This window comes from Oculina patagonica, chromosome 8, assembly GCF_052425735.1.
Source record: "Oculina patagonica isolate OP01 chromosome 8, crgOcupat, whole genome shotgun sequence".
Classification (NCBI taxonomy): domain Eukaryota; kingdom Metazoa; phylum Cnidaria; class Anthozoa; order Scleractinia; family Oculinidae; genus Oculina; species Oculina patagonica.
This window is the reverse complement of record NC_135765.1, coordinates 21,931,596-21,954,346: the sequence shown is the minus strand read 5'-3', so window position 1 is coordinate 21,954,346 and position 22,751 is coordinate 21,931,596. Positions and strand designations below refer to the sequence as shown.

Here is a 22,751-nt window from a genome sequence, read left to right as displayed (position 1 = left end):
AATAAAGAAAAGGAAAGGATGGAGAAAGCGCAGGATAAAATAAACAAAGATAATCCAACTATCGATTTTTAGTTTTACCAACCAAATGAATCAAACGGAAAACGAAATGGCGGAAAGTGCCACGGATTCAACATCTCCTGTGAGGTACTATTTAAGGATGGTTTTCACTAGCAACGGAGTCGGAGTCGTAAACGGAGTCGTAAGAGCGCTTACGACCTAGTGAAATTAGAATTTGAGTCGCTTATGCGGATTAAGTAAAAACTAGATTGACGGATTCGCAAGCAGAGGCAAATGAGTAAATCAATCACAATGCCAATTCTCTGTTCCTCCTAGTACAGTCGGACTGTACCTGTGGCTGAAGCTACAACAGTCTAGATTTATCACGACAAATCAAGAAACGTCGGGGCTTCGAGGAAAGTATTTTACATGAGAATGACCCACAGAATTCGATGAAAGTTTTCTCGTTAATTGAAAATAATGATTGCATAACTGAATGAACCAATGTGAACGTCCAAAGGCATAAACTAAAGAAACTGATCGTAAATTCAGGTTTAAATAAAGAAAATAAAACGATTTTTGTGACGAATCTTGCATGCTGAATTCATATTTGGGGGCGAAACATGCTAGTTGCGTAACAACGATGCAAAAGAGATATGTACAATCCGCATGAAAAGCGACATAAAATCTAACAAAATATAAGCTAAGTATAAATAGTTGTATACTTCTTCATGTAGAACCCTAAACAAGATCTTGATTGCTAACATTATTGTCGTTTTGCCCGGAACACCTTAAGTGAGGCCAAAAATCTGCAATTTACACCCCTATCATATGGGAGTCCCCCCGGGATCCTAATCCTTGAGTGCGAGTGTTAACGAAAGAACGTGACCTACACCGAGAGTCTTAGCGTCGCGAAATAGATAAATGAAAGATAAACAAACAAAATACTGGAAATGAAAGCAAAACTAAACACAAAACCGTTACACGGAAACAAGATAACTTGGCTCATTGGCGGTAAGACGTTTTCCGGTACTGTACAGTCATAAATCCTGACTTTAAAGGTACAAACAAAATTAAACTACACGACACCAACCGAAAACAAAAGCATGAATTGGCGTCATATAGCTAACAAATAAGTTTAGTTATAGAACGCAGATGACGTCAAAATGTGGTTAGAACCGTTCTAACCACATTTTGAATAAACGTGGGTCACTGTTGTTCTTACCACATTTTGACGTCTTTTGTGATCTATAACTGAACAGACCCACGGCAAAATGGAATCTATTTGTTTTATACAATACTAGAAGATTTCAGAGCACTTCAGTGTAAGCAATACCGCTACCGGTGAGCTTAAGGTTGTTTTCATTTCAAGATAAAGATTTTTCGTATCCTCGAAGCACTGTTAAACCGATTTATTAAAAAGAATAATGGAAAATTAAAACATCAACGAGTAAACTAACCTTTATTGCACTTCGAAATTGACCTCAGCGTTCAACTGCCATACATGAATTTTTCGTGGCGTCGTCTAACTGTTCAACATCGGAAAAACTCTTATATATTTCGTTAATCTCGAATCATTTACTGTCCTCCTCAAGGTAAAAAGGTTAAGTTTATAATACGTTATGATACCACCAAAAGTTTCACATATCTGTTCCAACAAGGACCCAGTTCCTACATTGCAGAAATCTAGCGTTATTTATAAACTTTTTTGTGCTGGTTGTTCTCAACAATATATAGGCAAAACAGATCGTTCTTTGGCCTTCAGGTTAAACGAGCACGCCACAAGGCCTGAACAACCCATGTATCACCATCTGGCTAATTACAGCGTCTTTAATGAACTAGTCAGCTTTCATGGATTACCTGATTGTTTTAATGACCATCTAACGCACTGCGTTAGTTTTAAAGACCATATTCGTAACGCAGTTTACAACAACTTCGAGATAATTGACTATAGTTACAATTGGTCACAATTAGCGTTCCTGGAAGCCTTTCATATCAAAAAATATTTTAAGATTTTTGATATAAAAAGCCTAGCATCAATGAACGACTCAAAGCCTTTAGAGAGTTAGAACTATTTCTCTGATTACCAATAATTCTTTACTTTATTACGTAACATCAACACGCCTTAGATACCGTAGAATTCCGGTTATAAGCCCTGGGCTTATACAACTTCGTAAGGGGTTTTGGGTGGGCTTATAAGCGGAGGGGCTTAAATCCGGGAGGACTTATAAGCGGAATGAAAAAATCGTTTCGAAAAGAGCCACGGGAGTGTTGAACGAAATACCTTTTTTAAGTTAAAAACGCATAATAAAGAAACATTTAGCCCTGTTCAGTACTGTCATCCGGTAGAGGGGGGCTTATATCCGGGGGGGGGGGCTTATAATCGGATGTATTTTTTTGTTTCGAGATAGATGGGCCTATAACCGGGGGGGGGGGACTTATAAGCGGGGGGGATTATAACCGGAATTTTAAGTTTCCGCTATTGTATTAAGAATGCCGGTCGCTTAGAATCCAACATTTCGTGGCAAGAGGATGGAACTTCGATTTCTTTCATACTTTTATGTTAGATAGGTTAGGGTATAACTTTAATCACTGAATAGTTCTTTCGATGGAATATCCTTTTTATTTTAAAGAAAAATGCAAATAACGAAAATCCGTTAAAATCGTTATTTGAGGCGCTAAATTATTCATGATTTTTGCACGAGTTTGAGAGCCTCGCGTGAAAAAACAAATCACTCTACCGTCCTTTTAACACTCAAACCATAGTTAGCAATCTCTAAAAATCTACTGAAATGATTTTGGGAAATATTGCGCTGTTCTTTGTAGACAAAAAAATTTTATTTCGAAGGCATACAATTCACTGAAGTAAAAGTACTTGGTAAATAAAATTAATTTTCACCATGTGCGAAACCTTCAAATCGTTTAAGCTTGTGGTGGTTGAATGTTAGAAGAATGGTGTATAAATCCCTGTAAAAATTTCTTTGGGCAAATGATTAAAAGCGACGTGAGAACTTTTTTAATTCGGTTAAATATGCAAATATTTGGCCTTCTGCCAGACGACGTTCGTATAGTATCCCATGATGCATTTCGTTTCATCTTATATTATCACTGCGTACGTGACCTAATTAGTATTGTTCAGCTCTCGCGAAGCGAGAAGAAGCGTTCGCCATGGCGTGTTTCCGGACTAGTTTTGATTCAAAAGCTGCTGCTTTCGAGGAAAACGACTTATTCTACGTTCACTGCGTTTCAAAGGAGAATTTTAGTGTCACATTGAAGGGATTTACCTGTGTTTCGCTAGTATACAGAGAAATACATGTTAGTGTTATCGAACAATTGGACTAACGTCGAAGAGCTTTCGTTCCTGTGACAGTAAAAAAATTCGGCTATAGATGAACTATTTGTTGCTGGAGTGTTAATAAAGAAGTCCTGTGCTTATCTGAATCGGTTTTCTTACATTTCTTCTTACATCTCTATCGATCTCTAGTCTGTCCGCTTCGCAGTCGGCGGGCTCGTTCGGCGTTGTTTACATAATCTGTGAATACATATTTGAGCTTATTATTACGGTTATTTTTCACCAGTTGTAAGCATTTCACTTATTTGAAAAATACAGTTATAAAATTACTTTCGAAATTAGTCATTTTGAATGTAAATATAAATGGCAATGATGACAAAGCTCACGAAAGAGCCCAGCGATTGTTGCCTGAAACAGACATCACACACGCTTCGCAGCACGCGGCGCTGGTTTTCGATCGAAATTTCAGTCATCTTTGATCGCTGAAAAAGTCATTAAGATGCGGGTACTTCTAAGTACTTCTTTGCAAGTAGAATAATACGGCCTTCATTATGCTAGCGTGAGACCCATATTTAGTAGAAACCTGCTTATAATCCGAAGAATCGTGAATATTTATGACCTCGTCGCGGGTCAGTGAACACTTTGTGAAGGAAAGCTAATCAAAATAATAAAAATAAAGGACGTTTTTTAACAAACCACGGTCATAGGACAATTGCAAATCAATGAAAGTATGACAAACAACAAAATAATGCAATTTCCTTGCTTTTGACTGGAAAAAAATACGAAATATGCCGTAGAGAAAGCGGCGTTATTTTACGGTGGAATCCGCCCTAACTTCGATATTGCGTGATGTGCGCGGAGAATTGCACCATGGGATACTATTCGAACGTCGTCTGGCCTTCTGCGATCAACTTTAAAGTTACGGGTCAGACATGAATGACATGAATTTCAAACCGTGCACAAGTCTTAACCCATTTTGGGTCAAAATAATCACACACAAAAACATTATGAAATGTTCTAACCTTAATCTGCTGTAAAAAGCAGGTCCGAAGGCCTTTTAAGCACGATTCCGGCTCTAAGCCTGCTAAGCATCCGTAGTAGTTTGAGCTTCGTTTGTGTAAGTATGTCCTATTCACCACGCAAACTGTCAACATATTTAGTGGTCGAAATCCAGTCTGTGATAAACTTTTGGCGCTTCTTATCACCACTGTATCTTCTTCGACGGCATAGCCGATTGTTAGTATTGCTTCGATAATAACATCTGATCGCTAAACGGCATGATGTCGGCGCTTATCCAGTCCCATCTTGCAATGAGCCGTCTGTTCGTCACGCAATACTGTGTCATGGACAATTTTTTAGGGGGTGGTAGGTGGTGTGGGAAAGGTTGAATATGCGGAAATGCTTCATGTAATACTTAATGACAAGTACGTACTCTAGCCAGCAAAAACAACAACAACAACAACAACAACAAGTACAGTGATATCTTTAGGCAGACAAGATAAAGCACACGTACTGTCAGGTGATAAGCGTTTGGTACAGTGTAATGCAACTGTTCGCGAATTCAGTTGCTCGCGCGGGCTTGGTTGTAATACCGGGGGTGGGAGGGGGATATAAATCTTTACAAAACAGGTAGAGTTTTTAAGTAGTTATTCCCTTTTTTACTGTAGAACCGAAAACGAAAAGAAAAGCTCGCGTCTATGTTGTTTTGGGGGTGAGAGGGTGGGGGCCGGGGGGTTCTTGGTTGGTTGGTTTGCAAAGTTTTTTTTTTTTCAAAAAAGATACCTTACCAAATATTTCCCGTATAAATGGTTAATGATAGAAGTAACGAAAAGTTTTAATGTTTTTTCGTGATCGAGTGGCAACTTAATAAAAACATTGCATCGCCATTTTTTCGCCCTACGGTAAATCTGGGTGACCTGTGGCTTCGGGTGGACATTCGTCAACCTGTAAAAAAGTACTTTCTTGGGGTGCCGTTTTGAACATACTGTCGAATTCATGATGTCTAAATTCAACAATAACTAAGTTGAAGTTCAAACGAAATTAAAACATGTTAAAACAACTCAGTTAAAAACAATATCATCCTAAAAGGATAAGCAAATTGCTATGGCAATTCGGCGTGTGAAAAAAATCGCCAAATTTAATTTAGTGGCTTCTAAGTAAACAAAACCTTGGTCGTGCTAGTTATTGGCGCCGTCTTTTTGCTTAAAGACAGCACATGAACAATGTTTTCAAAGTTCAGTTTATTTCACTGGAAATGGAAGGTTGTTGTTCTTTTAAGGCCCTTGTTCGTGGAGTTTGCGGTTTTGATTCTAAAGATCGAAAGCGTCACACTGAAATCGTTCCTATACTGTCGTGTGAGAATGACATCAGCAGTCACAAGTCCCAGTATAAATTGAGTTAACTCTAACATGACTCTTTCCCGTGAAAAACCAAACTTTAGAAGCTAGCTATTTGTTTGGTGTTATAAGGCAGCTCTTGAAAACTTCGTTATACAGTCTTAATAAAGAAGTAAATGATTTGAACCCAGTATCAGGTCGTAAAGTGTGATCGTCCGGGTGAGAGTTGCTTTGAAAACTCCGGGATATGGTATATTTTTTGATGTTCTCGGTCCATAAGTAGGGTATCATTTTGGAAATGTGTTCCGGGTGTGATCCTTAGATAGGGTACCTAAATTCTATCAGCTAAAATAAACGCCCAGCTAAACGAAAAAAGGTATCTTAAAACTGAACTTTTTGTTCAAGTATTAGTAAAGCGATTTTATAAAGATTTGTGTTTCACCGCCGTGTGCGATTAGCCGTTATTTGTGTCGGCGCGGAACGCTTTTCCTCCCCTTGAATAGATTGTTATTTTTCGGTTTTGGGCCTTAAAAGGGGTATCAATGTTCGCTTTCTTTACCCTTAAAACATATTCGAAATTTATGGGAGTGTCCCTCCATATGTTTCGTGAGGGATTGCTGGGTGGGTGCGCTGCTTATTTGTTTTCAAAATAAGATAAGTGGAGGATGGAAGTGCGTAAAAAATTTGAGCCGAGATCACTGTTTCCAGTTTGCACCATAATGATTAGTTAAAGGAGAAGTTCACTCCAGAATGGCCATTTATTTTCTTTACGCCAATAAAAAGTTTTTACAAAGATACGTTATCTACCAAAATTTCAGCCTCCAACGTGCGCTAGCTATAACCCTACGAAATCTTTCTTTGAAGTAGCCCAAAACTTGACAACTGAACGCCGCCATCTTGGAGCTGGTAATGTATGCGTGACGTCAAAGAGCTCAGCCTGAAGTTTGGCGGGGAAATTTAAATACTCGAAACTCTTTATTTCTTTGTAGTGGCTTTTGTTTGTCAAAATGCCTGTTTGTGCAGCACCATTTTGCTCACACAGAGCTCCAAGAAATACAAAAAGAGGTGTTTATTTTCACCGTCTTCCGATATTTAAAAGAACAATTGCTCAAAAGCGGACACAAATATTTGTGTGTTCCAAAAACTATGTGGAAGGCTGCTTCAAAGTAGATCAGAGATGCAGTCTCCTGCGTGGAAATACCCACAAAAGATAGAAAAAGCCAGACGCAAAATAAACCATTTTAAGAAATCTCCTTCTAGATCTGTAACTCCCTTCAAACGACATGCAAGCGAAAGTAGGCGAAAGAATAAGGAAAGAATGGAGGTTAGTCATTTTGCTTACCGTGTTTTCTCAAATCAAACACCTCCGGCGTTTATTTCAAACTTGGCGGGGTCCGGTGTTTATTAACGAAGTGCAATTTTCTGTATTTTTTTCAGTCCCGAGAACCACGATTTCTCTCGTCGTCCCGGCCGACAAACTGCTCTTGGGTCTCCGAGGATGATTTTTACCAAAGTAACAGTATTGCATACGGCACGTGCATGTTGCAATCAAGATTTGTTACAACTGAACCGAACTGCAGAACATAAACAACCAATGAGTCCATAAACGGCAATGTCGCCAACGTCCTCTGCAATTATAAACGTTCACTGTTATAAACAACAGTGCGTCAGTCATGACAACACGAACGCGAACATTGCTGTTTCATTTTGTTTACAGCATCCATCCTAGTTATTTTACGCCGGACTTTCCTTGGCATTATAAAAAAAATTACCAAAGAAGCAAACCGTACCAGTTTGTAGTAGCAGTGCTATTTAAGAGAATATATTAACTTGTTTGCTCGACTGCAAATAAACGCCGGGACCTCGATCAAACGTCTCCGGTGTTTATTTAAAAGTTAGCATTTTTGACCCGGCGTTTATTAATACGAAGCCGGAGTTTAATCGGTGACCCGCGTTTAATCGAGCAAATACGACGACGGCAAATAATTACAGCATGAACAAAAATTGACTTAAATTGGCAACAACACTTCTCAGAATAGAAATAACAAAACGGGCTTAGTGTTAAAAATTTTGGATGCAATGACTGGGTTGTACATGTAAATAAATATAGAAGGAGAAAAAGACAGAGAAAAAGATACAAACAAGTAATAAGTTAAGTTAAAATTTTGCTTGATCTAAAATGAAATAATTCAAACATTTCTAGCTCAGTCAGTCAACTACAAAAATAACATAAAGTTCACTTTGGGAGTTACGATCTTATATTTGATGAAGAAGAGTTTTTCTGTTTGATTTAAAGTCCTCTCTGAAATCAACTAAAAAGTGAAATAACATAAACGCATCATTGGTTGGTATTGCGTCTGGCTCTTTCTTTTTTGTGTGTGGGTATTTTCACGTAGGAGACTGTATATGTGATCTTCTTCAAAGCAGTCTCCCGTATAGCTTTCGGAGCACATAAATATTTGTTCGCTTTGGCAGTAATTTTTCGTCCCTACCCATTCTTATTGAGTAATTTTTTCTTTTAGATATTGAAAGACGGCGAAAATATTTTTGTATCGCACTTGTATTTTGACAAACAAACGCCACTACAAAGAAACAAGGAGTTTCGACTATTAAAATTTTCCCGCCAAACTTCAGGCTGAGCTCTTTGACGTCACGCATACATTGCCAGGCTCCAAAATAGCGGCGTTCAGTTGTCGAGTTTTGGGCTACTTCAAAGAAAGATTTCGTAGGGTTATAGCGCACGTTGGAGGCTGAAATTTTGGTGAATAACATATCTTTGTATAAACTTTTTATTGCCGTAAAGAAAATGAATGGCCATTCTGGAGTGAACTTCTCCTTTAATGTATTATATATGAATAAAGGTATAACTTTTACTCAGAGATATCAGAATACGTGCCCCTTTTAAACTAACTTTCTCCGACGCGCTTCCCCCACCCCACTCCCCCTCTCCAACCAAAAAAGTAAAAATTACCAGTCCCTAAGTGTTGCCCATCATTTTAAATACAGCGCATTTTTTAACATTTCCGACTATATTTATCAGTTAAGGTGAGCTGATTTTGCCCATCCCTTTAGTCACAGAGAGCACCGTACAGTCAACTCTCGTTATAGCGGACACGCTCGGGACTTCGTTTAGTGTCCGTAATAGCGAGAGTCCGTAATAGCGGGGTGTGAGGAAAAAAATGGCGTTAACATAGGTTAAATAGTATGGGCTATGACGAGCTTATCAACAGTCGTGAAACAACTCAGTAGTCGTTAGGTATGGAGAATGACAATGGTTGAGGGTTTGATCTCTCCAAAGGAGTTGTCTGGAAGAAAAGGGCGCAAGCTGAAATGAAAAAGCAAAGTCTGGTGTACAGCTACTGATGCAATTGATGCAAAAATAATAATGGCAGAAGACTTCTGAAGTGTGTTTCGACAAATAGTATTCAACACACTGCAATTTTCCGTAATAATGTTATGTGAGAAGTTCATGGTGTCCGCTTTATCGAGAGTCAAAACAATAAAATTGTTCTTTTGGTACCACGAAAGTGTCCGTAATTCCGTAATTCCGTAGAGTCCGTAATAGCGGGAGTCATTTCCAGTCAAACCTCTATAACTTTCGCCGGGGATCTGAATTTTGTCCGTAATATCGAGCGTCCGTAATAGGGGGGTGTCCGCAAGGCGAGAGTTGACTGTATTCTGTTGGGCGCACCACCTACCCGTAGAGAACTGAACTCCTATACTACCACCAGCACTGCCACCTGTTAAATCCCCATGACTTGCGTGACGAACAAACGGATACGTGACTTCGTGCACTGCAAAGATAAGCAAAGATAAGCAAAGATAAGCGTCAACATTATTGTGCCATTTTAGCAGCGATCAGATGTATTATATTTGTGGACTATAAACCAAACAATACTTAACAAATGACAAAGCCGTCGAAGACGATGCACTAGTGACGATATGCGCCGAAAGGTGATGAAAGATTCGTTGGTTTTAGACCACTGAGTATGTTGCACGTTGACAATTGGCTCGGTGCAGACTTGAAACGAAGCTCAGATGCGACGAATGATAAGAGCCGTAATCATGCTAAAATGGCCTTCGGACCTACCTTTTACAGTAGTTAAAGGTTAGAAAATTACATATTGTTTTTCATATGCTTAATTTGGTCTTAAATGGGTCGTAAATGACCTGTAACTTCAAAGTTGACCGCGGAAGGTCGAATATTTGCATATTTTACCGAATTCGATAAGCTCTCACGTCGCTCTTAATCATTTGCCCAAAGAAAATTTTACAGGGATTTATGCACCATTCTTCTAGCATTCAACCACCAGAAGCTTAAACGATTTGAAGCTTTCGCACATGGTGAAAATTAATTTTATTTACCAAGTACTTTTACTTCAGTGAATTGTATGCCTTCGAAATAAAATGTTTTTGTCTACAAAGAACAGCGCAATATTTCCCAAAATCATTTCAGTAGATTTTTAGAGATTGCTAACTATGGTTCGAGTGTTAAAAAGACGGTAGAGTGATTTGTTTTTGCACGCGAGGCTCTCAATCTCGTGCAAAAATCATGAATAATTAAGCGCCTCAAATGACGATTTTAACGGGTTTTCGTTATTTGCATTTTTCTTTAAAATAAAAGGATATTCCATCGAAAGAACTTTACAGTGATTTAAGTTATACCCTAGCCTATCTAACATCTCAATATGAAAGAAATCGAATTTCCCACTGTTGTCGCAAATTGAGAAATTGTCTGATTCTTAGAGACCGACATTCTTAAATCAAATTTTCTTGTAATAAACCAAAACTTGGTTTTTACAATGATTACGCTTCTCGGTTGTGACTTTGATACACAGAACTTAAAAAAATACTCCTCGGTCTATTTGTTCAGACCTTTCATGTGCTTATGCACATGTCACGCTGTTTACTCGACGGTTCATTCGGATCGTTGTTTTTGCAGTCTTCATCCGTTACTTACATAAACAGTAAAAGCCGAAATATTAAAACCTACTGAGTTCCGAAACTTTTTGGTTTTAATATCACAAATGGCATCCCACAGCGTTGGAACTATTCCTTCGCTTCAAATAGTCAAAAACAAAATATTTTCTCTCTTAGAAATTTAGCGGACAATAAGATCAAGAGCATCACAGCTGGACTTTTTTCTAATACGAAGGACCTTAGCTTTCTGTAAGTAACTATTTGTCCAAGGATATACTGTAAGTACTTAATCCGCCAAGGAAAGAGAATCAAAGGTCTCTATGAGACTACGACTATTTTGCTATGGTCTATCTGTTGGCTGTCAATTGTGGTATGGAGTAGTGTTTTGCTAAAGGGTGAAAGACGCTTTTCATGTTGTTTAGGAGTGGAAGTCTTGAAAATAACTTAGCTTACCTGAATACTTTACACTTCCACATCACATTCTAAATTAAAACTGAAACCTAGAAGTCAACAACGCGCTGTTTACAAAACTCAACCGCAAATTAAGGAGCCAAAGAAAACCCAATCGAAAACACATTGAATATACTGTAGTACTCGTGTCGCGTATACGCTTATTCCGGCCTACTAAAGCAAACAAACAGTTCAGCGGTTCAATACATTCTTCATATATACCCACACCCCCGGCCCACACCGAAAAGAAATCCCTAGAATTGAGAACGCGAATAAATGATTATTTACTCGTGTTTAGCGAGACTAACGCAATCGATTGTCGCGAATGTGAAAGACTTGTAAAAGTACAAATTTGCATTCTTAATCGTTTTAGGTTAAATATTAGCGCTCCTTTAGTGTGTTAGACGCTTGTACCAGTCCAAACTTGCGTTCTTACGTTCTTGGTTACATATTAGCGTCGCTTTAGTCTGTGAAAGACTTATACATTGCCTTCAAGTGTTGGCTGACGCTTTGTTCACCCACACCGAAAAGAAATCCCTTGAATTGAGAACGCGAATAAATGATTATTCACTCGTGTTAAGCGTGACTAACGCAATCGATTGTCGCGAAAACAAATCCTTTAGGTTAAATATTAGCGCGACTTATACGTTGCCTTCAAGTGTTGACTGACGCATTGTTCACCCACACCGAAAAGAAATCCCTTGAATTGAGAACGCGAATAAATGATTATTCACTCGTGTTTAGCGTGACTAACGCAATCGATTGTCGCGAAAACAAATCCTTTAGGTTAAATATTAGCGCGACTTATACGTTGCCTTCAAGTGTTGACTGACGCATTGTTCACCCACACCGAAAAGAAATCCCTTGAATTGAGAACGCGAATAAATGATTATTCACTCGTGTTAAGCGTGACTAACGCAATCGATTGTCGCGAAAATATCGGATTTGAGATACTCACGCATAAAAATAATTGTTATATAACGTTTATACATGTGACAAGTCACGTTTTTAACACGAGATAACAAGTGTTGACGCAATACTAATGAGATACCCTTTCATCACCCACAGCGGCTAATGGAGTTCAAGTCTAATTTCCGGTCCAAAAATATCGCACGTAGACAAAAACAATTGTTATCATGGCGGGTGTTGAGCGCAGGTTGAGCGGAATGAAGTAGAAAGCGAGTTCTTCTAGGTTTTAGAAAATCTCTCAAGAGTTTTGTTCACAAAACATTTAAAGACGAACAAAGGGAGTGTATTCGACGAATAGTTTGTGAAAGAAAAGATAATTTCCGTTCTTAATCATTTTAGGTTAAATATTAGCGCCCGGCTTCAGTGAGTGAGACGCTTGTACTAGTACAACGCTTTAGACTGTGAAACACTGAACCACTCACATTCTCGATTAGTTGTGTCTAATGAGAGACCCTTTCATCACCTACAGCGGAATATGTGACAAGTCACGTCTTTAACACGAGATCGGAAGTGGTGACGCAATAATAATAAGAGACCCTTTCATCGCCCACTAAGCGGAAAGAACTTCCTTGAGAAATTAAAACAGTCCCTTGAGAAATTAAAAAAGTCCCTTGAGAGTAGACAAGAATGTTCCAAATTTTGCCCACATCACTCCTAATCTCCTACTTCTGCTTGTAAACAAGCAAAATAGTCGAAAAAAGGAAAGAAGTAATATTTTAACTAGCGTTTTCGCAATTTTATTTCAATTCTTTTTTTTGTTTTCCCCTTTCATGTTCTTTTCGTTTTCTTTATGAATGAAAAGTGTAAATTCATAACAATGCATACATACTTTTGGAAAACTCTGCAACAAGAATCGTAGAATGTACGTTACGTTGAAAGAAGGACAATAATATCATTGTAGCGTCTGCCCTTTAGGTGTTGCTTACTTTACCTGCTCGATTTTAAAATGCGTCCCATCAACAGAATCACATGACCTGTACAATCAGGTACCGTAATGATTCGAATAAGCGCCCTCCTTCCAATAAGCACCCCCTTCGAATATGTTTTTGTTAATAAGCGCCCCTATTCCTATACGCGCCCCTATTCTAATAAGCGCTCCTATTGTGTCTATCGAAAAGATAAACTCATGAACATTCACCGTACCGTACATGTATATATTTACTGTTAAAATGAACAATTCTTGTAAAAGTAACTGAAATTTCAACACTTTGTTACTTTTACAGTTTATGTTATTGCTAGTTATTTTAAAATATATTAAAGTTTTGTTTTGAACATTTGGTTGTTTCGCAAACAATTAAATAAACACCCTGTCTCGAATTAGCGCCCTGTCTCGAATAAGGTGCCAACAATAAATAAGCGCCCAGGCGCTAAATCGAATGATTACGGTAGATAAATGTGTTTTTCTGTGCAATAATATATCTTTTATGGTGATTTATTATTTACTTATTTTTACAGATTTTTGCAAAATAACTTGATAAGCTCCATACCAAGTAAGGTCTTCAGCAATCTCAAAAGCTTCGACTTTTTGTAAGTATGGTAGGGAAGTTCGACACGACCATAGTAACAAGGGCGGGGAAACTGTGAATGTTTTTTGATAGTGAAACCGTAGATCCGAACCAATTTAGATTTGACTTTCATTTCCTATAGCTATCAGGCAGCTTCAATAACTCCGCAATCTTTTTATTTATTTTTTTCAACAAAAGGACACGATAACCATTTTTTTCTTAAAGAACTCCCAAAACATGAACTTTTCTAGGGTTTCATGGCAATGGTGCAATAGCTGTTATTATAGTTGGGTCTGTGATAATATATTTATTGTAAAGAAGGCATGTGATCCGGGCGAATAGATCGACACATCGGTCATCACAACGACACAGTTTGAATGTTTGTATGTATGACGTAATACAGTCGTTAGCATATAAAGCGAAAGAAATACATTTTTATAAGTATTTAGAAAGTCAATTACATTCACTTTAAAACCATGGTCAGTCGAGTGGGCGAGCACGCAAGCGCCCGAGAAAATTACTACGTTCGAGGACGACGCCCTTCCGCGGCGCGTTGCGTCTTCTCGTGCAAAAAAAAAATTGTGCGGGAGTTATTTAAAGTAATTCTTATTCACCGGGACTTCAACTCCTTGCCGTAATACTAACGGGGTATCCATAAATGGCGAGGTGTCCGCAAGACGGGAGTTAGCTGTATTTGTAAAATTTCCACGGAGCGGTATTAGAGCCGTCTTGAAGTTCAAACATTCAAGCAGGATCAGAAGCCGCTTATATAAAAAAGAGACAACGCGAACTTAAACGATTAAAATTATCTGTAGTTTTTAAGTACAAGTCTTATAAAGAGTATTTATGTGCATGAATAAACTCCCGTTAAGTCATTAAAGCTTCTCTTATTATACTTTATTCTATCTTTGTAGAATGCTTTCAGATAACCCTATTAAGTCGATTTCATCTGGAGCTTTCAGGATTCCAAAATGGTCTTCGCTTAATATGTAAGTATAATTCGTCATTGTTCACAACAAGTTCAGCTGCTTGCAAGAAGTTGTGACCGTATTTTTGTGATAGACGCTTGAGTTTAGGTGGCTCCTCCACCGCGGTCAAACGACAGAAATATGCAAAAAATAAGAAAAGTACTGCAAAGACAAGGTTTTAATTTTCACAGTTCAAAGTTCGATACATAACCGGTATCCTAAGGGTTTACTAAGTTTTATGGAGCTTTACTAAAAAAGCTCTACGTGTTTGAAAATAGCGATATGCGGACTTGTCGGCGCCATTTTGTCAAAGCACCTTTGGTTCGGATGCGAAACATTTAAAAAGTAAGGCACTGGTTTACCTGAGGGAATGGGATTATGCTTTCACTCGGCAACTGTTTTCATCTATCCTTGCTCATAATAACACTTCAATTTGAACAAAAAACGGCGAAATGGAAAGAAAACCTGCCTGAGACGTTTGACCGCGGTGAAGTTGGCCCCCCAGTAGGTGGAAGGCACGGTGGCCTACTGGTTAGCGAGCTGGGCTCTAGATGGAGCCGTCCGGTTTTAAGCCTTGGCAGGGATCCGTCACTGCTTTGTGTTCTTGGGCAAGATACTTTACTCCCACAGTGCCTGTCTCCACTCAGTGTGTATAAATGGGTACCAGCCGGGGAATTTAATCCTGTGAGAAACCCTGCGATGGACTAGCTTCACTTTGTTTAACATTGCTCGAATATTCACTCTGCTTTAAGGAACTTAGCTTATTGACAAAAACACGGTCGGGGGAACGCTTACTCGAAAGAGGGCTCTTATTGGTAGGAGGACGCTAAATAAAATTTAAGAAGCATCGTGGTCTTTAAAGGAACCTAGACTGATTAAAAATCTCCAATAGAAGCCCGTGTTCATAACAAATGAGACTGTCATGGTTTTCCCAAAGTGTGGTTGCTAACTCAGTGATTTTACTTTTATTAGATATATGATACGGACTGAATTAAAGGCAGTTAGTCTTCGATCTTTCATTGTGGACTTCCCTAACCAGACAGTAGATATGTAAGTATGATACAAACTTTTTTCACCCACTGCACTTAGAAATAAAAGTGAATTAAAAATACTTAAATGCAGTGGGGAAATGCAGTAGCCAAGCTCAACATTTATTGTCCTTATTTACTGCAATTTATACCTCGCTTTAGTAGCCATGGACATCTAAAAGATTCAAAACTGTTTCGGACAGAAGAATATTATCAAAAACATTGTCGTTAAGGCTTTGTGTTCGTACAGTTAAACATACTGAAAATATGGATTAAATACTACTTTAGTCTTAAAAAGGTCATAAGTTAAAGTGCTACTATGATCAAAATTTTACCTTCCCTTTTCTCTTCGGTTTTGGAAAGTACTTACATTAAATAGTAACCGTGCCAAATGTTAAGTTCAAATTCGAATTGGAAGACCACTTATATTACGCGTAAACTTCGGCTTCGGCTTGCCGCCATTACTGGATTCAAAAATGTCCGAGGACCAAATAGAGATCTGGAACTAGTTGGGGCGAGAGCATGCTGACGTCATATGCGCATCAACAAAATGGCTGCTTCGAAGGCTGGAGTGACCGATCTGGAAAAACATTGGTTTTCTTTTTAATCTGTAGTGATGTAGAAGTCTTATCTACTGCGCAAATGTTTTTTAAACATACTTCAAGGCATCTCCAGGTCACTTTTGCACAACATAGTGGCAGAAAACAATTCAAGAGGAGGAATTTCGTGTCATCTTAAGAACGCCTTCGCGTTAATATCAACTATACTTGGAAATAGGCCAAAATGAAATTCCTTCAAACTCGGCCTGAATAAAGCCCTAGGGGCACTAGTTACAAAAATATCAGTTTAAGATCAATCGGTTAATTTTTGATTTTTTAACAATTTTTTTCTTCCCAAAGCCCGAAACCGGACAAAATCGAACACAAAAGTAGGGTCAATTCGGAGGCTTCTCCAATCGAAAATAAAATGTTTCATTGAAAACGAATTTCATATCGTATTTGTACCTCCATTCTACTATCTTTAGAAATAATTAGATCGCAATTTGATAAGAAGGCAAATATTTTACAAAATTTTGAAAGTCGCTACCTCAAGACAGCTAAAAATAGGCCAAAATTTACCATATTTTCAACTGCTTTAAAAGCCTCCTGGTACATCGTTTTGCCCAAAACGGCTCAATCAGCCTGAAAGAGCATGTTTTTAACTACAAATCTGTGAAATAAAATTTTTGGGTAATTAAAATCGCGAGCGCTGAGGCGGCGAAGTAAATGCAGCTATCTTCCTAAAAACCCGACCTTTGACCTTGCCGCAACGAAACCGCTAATAACGAGTTGTGACAATCTTTTCCTTATTTTGCGTAGGTTTCTTGTTTTATCGGTTGAAAACATGTATTACGTGATGAATGCAATCTTACTTGATGCATGAAACACCCAAAAGTCACATATAGACTTCTGTCAGTTGGACAAAATAAAGCACTTCGTTTATAAATTCGCATGCCGAAATTTAAACTTGAACGAATTCAATATTGAATTTGGTTTATGCGTTAAACTAGTTAAATCACGGCAATACCCACCTGAATATTCATATTCACAGCGGTGCCATATCCCTGGAATAACGTTGAAAGGGAGCTCAATCAAAACTTTGCAATGTTTGCGACTCATACTAATCGAATTAATGTTAAAACTGTCACGCGCTGATTGTTCATCAGAGGAAAACGAATGTATTGTTTCCACGGGCAACCCCAAAATAGTCACTTCCGTTACATGAGCGATAAAGTTTTTTTTTTCATTATAGGCTGTCTTAAGGATAAACAATATAAAACCTCACTTACAAATTATTTTCTTATTAAGGGACCGTTTTTTTTTTTATCTAAAGTAAATTAATTTGAAATTGGTTTACGCTGGAATTTACACAGAATTATTGACAGGTGTCACCAGTTTTCCGATAAATGTTCATTTCAGTATCGAAACTTGCGAGAAAAAGAAATCTTCTTTTAGTTTTCTTATTGAACTGTGATTGCATTTGTTGACATAAGAGAAAAAAAAGGCGAAAAGCTTAAAGTAAGTAAGTAAGTACGTTTACTCGAAAAAATTATTGTGTGCCCTCGTTGGCTTGCTGTGGATACGCAAAACATGTTGGCGGTGATTGTGGTTCGAGTACAGAACGACAAGCGAACGATCATGATGAGTGTGTACGACTAGCTGAATGCTGTAAAGATATCAAAGGCCACCTAAAAACTTGCTGTGTTTCTGATTCGTCATTAAATTCAGAGGCAACACTTTTGCTGGCTAGGGCGGGTAAGTGAAACTCAAGTTAATGCAGTTTTTGCATTGTTTACATAATCAATTTTATTTTATTTTGTCTCTGGACATTTTGTTTTCATCTTTCCCTGTTAAAGGTATATTTGATGAAGACGAGTCGAATTTAAATCTAACAATTTGCCCAAGACACCGCGACGCATTTGGGCTAAGGTGGCGAAAAAACAGAAAAACCTGCTCAATTCCGACTTCATGGGCAGCGCATAGAAAAATGTAAAGGGGGGAGCGAGGGATAACACTTGGGCAGTCCCGTCGCCTTTACAAAGTCAGCACAGTCATAATCCTTGTTGGTTCACAGGCTTCCCAAGCTCAAAAGTCGTCTTTTTGATTGTTTTTTTAGAGCCCTTCGGGCGGCTGACTCTACATACGTGGTGTATGCGGCAGCTTGTGTATATAGAGAAATGTATGGGAAAATCACGGATTCTCTACAATCGGGTAAATAACTATCTATTTTGAAATAAAGTTTACCTACCTCAAATGTGTCGCTTACTTGTGTCTTGTGCCGAATTTGAAGCCATTCCGACGCCATTTAGCGAAGTCATATGAAGTCGTTGTCTCCCCTTCTAAGGGGTTGGGAAACGGCAAGCGAAAAAATGGGGAGGGGTCTAAGGCGAGGGGGCGCTCGCTCTCCTCCCCGCCCCCTCCCCCTTATTTGTTTTTTTTCGCTCGCCGTTTTTCGCGCTTCCCAACTAACCGAACGCCTGGAACAGGCTAGTTGTTTGATTGAACGCAAATATCCTTTGGTCTCGTCACGCCTTCCTTCGCACATTGGGGAGAAAAGATTGCGTGACGAACTTAAGGATTCAACGAAGGGGCTTTCATTTATTAGTGCTTTGAAGCCAATCTGAAAAATTACTCATAGTACCTTACAAATAACACCCACCTACCAATCCCTTTGATTGGTGAGAAAAATGTCACGTCCCCCATTTTATTTATTGTTTTGATGTAGTATTTTCCCAATAGTGTCTTGTCATGCCCCCCCCCCCCCCCTCCCCGGGTTAAGCTTCCCAAATAACATAAACCCACATATACACACACACACTTTCGCTACTCTCCTCTGTGTACCATTAAAGGAAAGCGTTTTGTTTTTAAATGCTTGAAAATTAAGGTTCTCCGATGTGGGTGGGGCGGGGCGGGGCGCGGTGGATGGAGTGTAATTTTTGTATCGACTCGATTATGGAAAGTCTATTTTACACTGTATGAAACGTGTGAAATGGGTAGAATTGTAAATTAGAATTTTAAGTGGCCTTTGATATCTTTACAGCATTCAGCTAGTCGTACACACTCATCATGATCGTTCGCTTGTCGTTCTGTACTCGAACCACAATCACCGCCAACATGTTTTGCGTATCCACAGCAAGCCAACGAGCGCACACAATAATTTTTTCGAGTAAACGTACTTACTTACTTACTTTAAACTTTTCGCCTTTTTTTCTCTTATGTCAACAAATGCAATCACAGTTCAATAAGAAAACTAAAAGAAGATTTCTTTTTCTCGCAAGTTTCGATACTGAAATGAACATTTATCGGAAAACTGGTGACACCTGTCAATAATTCTGTGTAAATTCCAGCGTAAACCAATTTCAAATTAATTTACTTTAGATAAAAAAACGGTCCCTTAATAAGAAAATAATTTGTAAGTGAGGTTTTATATTGTTTATCCTTAAGACAGCCTGTAATGAAAAAAAAACTTTATCGCTCATGTAACGGAAGTGACTATTTTGGGGTTGCCCGTGGAAACAATACATTCGTTTTCCTCTGATGAACAATCAGCGCGTGACAATTTTAACATTAATTCGATTAGTATGAGTCGCAATCATTGCAAAGTTTTGATTAACCTGCGATCAGGCTTTCTTTTTTTTCGCGGTGGAGGAAGGCAAAAAAAAGGAAAGCCTGATACAATTACTTGTCAAGTCGTCTGCCGCCCCCTAATTAAAATATCTGTCAACGTCATCGAGAATGTCGGCGATGTCATCAGATAAGCGTGATTAGCGCCTTCAAATTATATTTTTACTCTCACAAACATGTGTTTGAATTACTCTTTTTGAACGAGTTGATCGGATGGTTTTTAAAATTTGTTTTCTGCAAAGGCTGATTTTGTGTAAGGCTCAGGTCAGACATTTCAAGGTCGAAGTTTTCGTCACTGGCACGATCTTCTGGCGTCTTTGGTGGTGTGATGTAATACTCTCCGACACCATTGGTGATAGATCACGCTCTTGCCGAATCCCGTCGGAAGCACCGCCAAAACATCTTTTCTTTCACAAACTATTTGTCGAATACACTCCCTTTGTTCATCTTTAAATGTTTTGTTAACAAAACTCTTGAGAGATTTTCTAGAAGCTAGACTGAAGAACTCGCTTTCTACTTCATTCCGCGCTCAACACCCGCCACGATAACAATCATCTACCCGTGATATTTTTGAACCGGAAATTAGACTTGAACTCAATTAGCCAATCGGGATAGAGTTCTAATGTTGCCTTTTGTTTTCTGACCAATCAGAAAAAAGTCCAGATTCTGGACTTTTTACAGACGACTCGACAAGTAATTGTATCAGGCGTTCATTTTTCCGTTGACTACACCGCCGCGAGAAAAATAACGCCTGATCGCAGGTTAAGTTTTGATTGAGCTCCCTTTCAACGTTATTCCAGGGATATGGCACCGCTGTGAATATGAATATTCAGGTGGGTATTGCCGTGATTTAACTAGTTTAACGCATAAACCAAATTCAATATTGAATTCGTTCAAGTTTAAATTTCGGCATGCGAATTTATAAACGAAGTGCTTTATTTTGTCCAACTGACAGAAGTCTATATGTGACTTTTGGGTGTTTCATGCATCAAGTAAGATTGCATTCATCACGTAATACATGTTTTCAACCGATAAAACAAGAAACCTACGCAAAATAAGGAAAAGATTGTCACAACTCGTTATTAGCGGTTTCGTTGCGGCAAGGTCAAAGGTCGGGTTTTTAGGAAGATAGCTGCATTTACTTCGCCGCCTCAGCGCTCGCGATTTTAATTACCCAAAAATTTTATTTCACAGATTTGTAGTTAAAAACATGCTCTTTCAGGCTGATTGAGCCGTTTTGGGCAAAACGATGTACCAGGAGGCTTTTAAAGCAGTTGAAAATATGGTAAATTTTGGCCTATTTTTAGCTGTCTTGAGGTAGCGACTTTCAAAATTTTGTAAAATATTTGCCTTCTTATCAAATTGCGATCTAATTATTTCTAAAGATAGTAGAATGGAGGTACAAATACGATATGAAATTCGTTTTCAATGAAACATTTTATTTTCGATTGGAGAAGCCTCCGAATTGACCCTACTTTTGTGTTCGATTTTGTCCGGTTTCGGGCTTTGGGAAGAAAAAAATTGTTAAAAAATCAAAAATTAACCGATTGATCTTAAACTGATATTTTTGTAACTAGTGCCCCTAGGGCTTTATTCAGGCCGAGTTTGAAGGAATTTCATTTTGGCCTATTTCCAAGTATAGTTGATATTAACGCGAAGGCGTTCTTAACTCGCCCGAACCACGCAAGATGAATAATAGATCGCCTGATAACTTTGAGGGAAACTTGAACTCTTGGAAATGCTTTATAGATATTTCTCCCTGCAACCATTGTGAGGTTAACTTCTTCAACTATCCAAGGGAAGTGAATAGAATAGAACGCTTCGAATTATCTACAGTGAGTTTACTGTATTCGCTACTTTTTAGGAGCAAAACATTGGGTGAGTGGTTTAATTTACTTCTGTTGCTCAAGCGTTCGTGTTCTAGAAGTCATTTTTAAATTAATTGCATATGCTTCATGTCAAAAAAGGTAATTTTTAGGCAAATCGGCCTGTATGTTTCTGAATTATATCCTCTATTGTACAAATAAACTTAAATAAATTCGCACGAGGCGGTACATTATGTGAAAGTACATACAGAAGGAGCTTAGCAACATCTTTTTACTGATTATATGTACTGAGAATGTTTCCATTGAAGTCCTCTGTATACTCTGCAGTCTTAATAAACTCACCAGCATGTCTTCAGTGTTGGTCACTTGTTTATTTCTGCCATGCAATGTAAAACACTACAGTAGGACTGTACTTCATTGTGCACTTAGAATAGTATTCATAAACATTTTCTGAGAAGTAATCTCAGGATAGAACACTGTTAGCCTGTCTCAGAGACATACATGCTATCCGGATTTTAGTCAGTAAATCTTTATTATATTTAAGTACAACAGGGGCCATGAGCTATAATTATGACTTGTGTCAATCACTTATGCTGTGTGCAACAGAGCACTGATGAAATCCTAGCTACTATTTATTTTAAGTTCACAATATATTTATTTTTTGGCATGCTCTTTTTGTTCATAAGTTGAGAATGTAGTAGCCAACAATAAATCATGTGAATGTGCCAGAGAACTCTTTTAAAAGCTGCTGATCCACCATAATTTCTAACACAAGTACAGTCAAATCTGTACCATAAATAAAAATATTGTATAATTTTGATTGAGGTGCAGTGGCCTAAGTGTAAGTTGTCGGACTCCGGATCAAGCGGTTCAGGTGTGAACTCTTACTGGTGTCTTTGTGCTGTGTTCTTGGGCAAGACTACTCTCATGGTGCCTCCTCTCCAAGTGTAGAACGGGAACCGGCAAATTGATGGTGTGAGGAGGGGAGGGTAAACCTTTGATGAACTTGTACTTGCATCTCATCCAGGGGGAAGTAGAAATACTCCTGGTTGCTTAATCCTACTTTGCCAGGATAAGCTTGCTTGATGGGCAACTAGACTTGCATGCAGACCTTGCCTTTTTGTAACAAGGGGGTAATTTTGAGGTCACGTAGGACCCTTGCAACCATTTTATATGTATTTATTTAAAGAGTACTAGTATACACGAACTGCGAAGCCGATAACAAATACAGTCAAACCTGTACCATGAATAATAATGTTGTCATAGTAATGGGGTAGTTGTATTGATTAAGGTACGG

General features: G+C 38.4%; 1 protein-coding gene across 1 annotated transcript in view; it reads left to right on the top strand.

Moving 5' to 3' along the window:
- The window catches only part of LOC144662724 (uncharacterized), a 107,897-nt gene that overhangs the window by 73,218 nt on the left and 11,928 nt on the right, over nucleotides 1-22,751 (top strand). Inside the window, exons 12-15 of the mRNA XM_078523602.1 lie at nucleotides 10,723-10,794; nucleotides 13,420-13,491; nucleotides 14,384-14,458; nucleotides 15,410-15,487. Coding sequence (XP_078379728.1) covers nucleotides 10,723-10,794; nucleotides 13,420-13,491; nucleotides 14,384-14,458; nucleotides 15,410-15,487 — 297 coding nt within the window. The remainder of the gene's footprint in view (nucleotides 1-10,722; nucleotides 10,795-13,419; nucleotides 13,492-14,383; nucleotides 14,459-15,409; nucleotides 15,488-22,751) is intronic.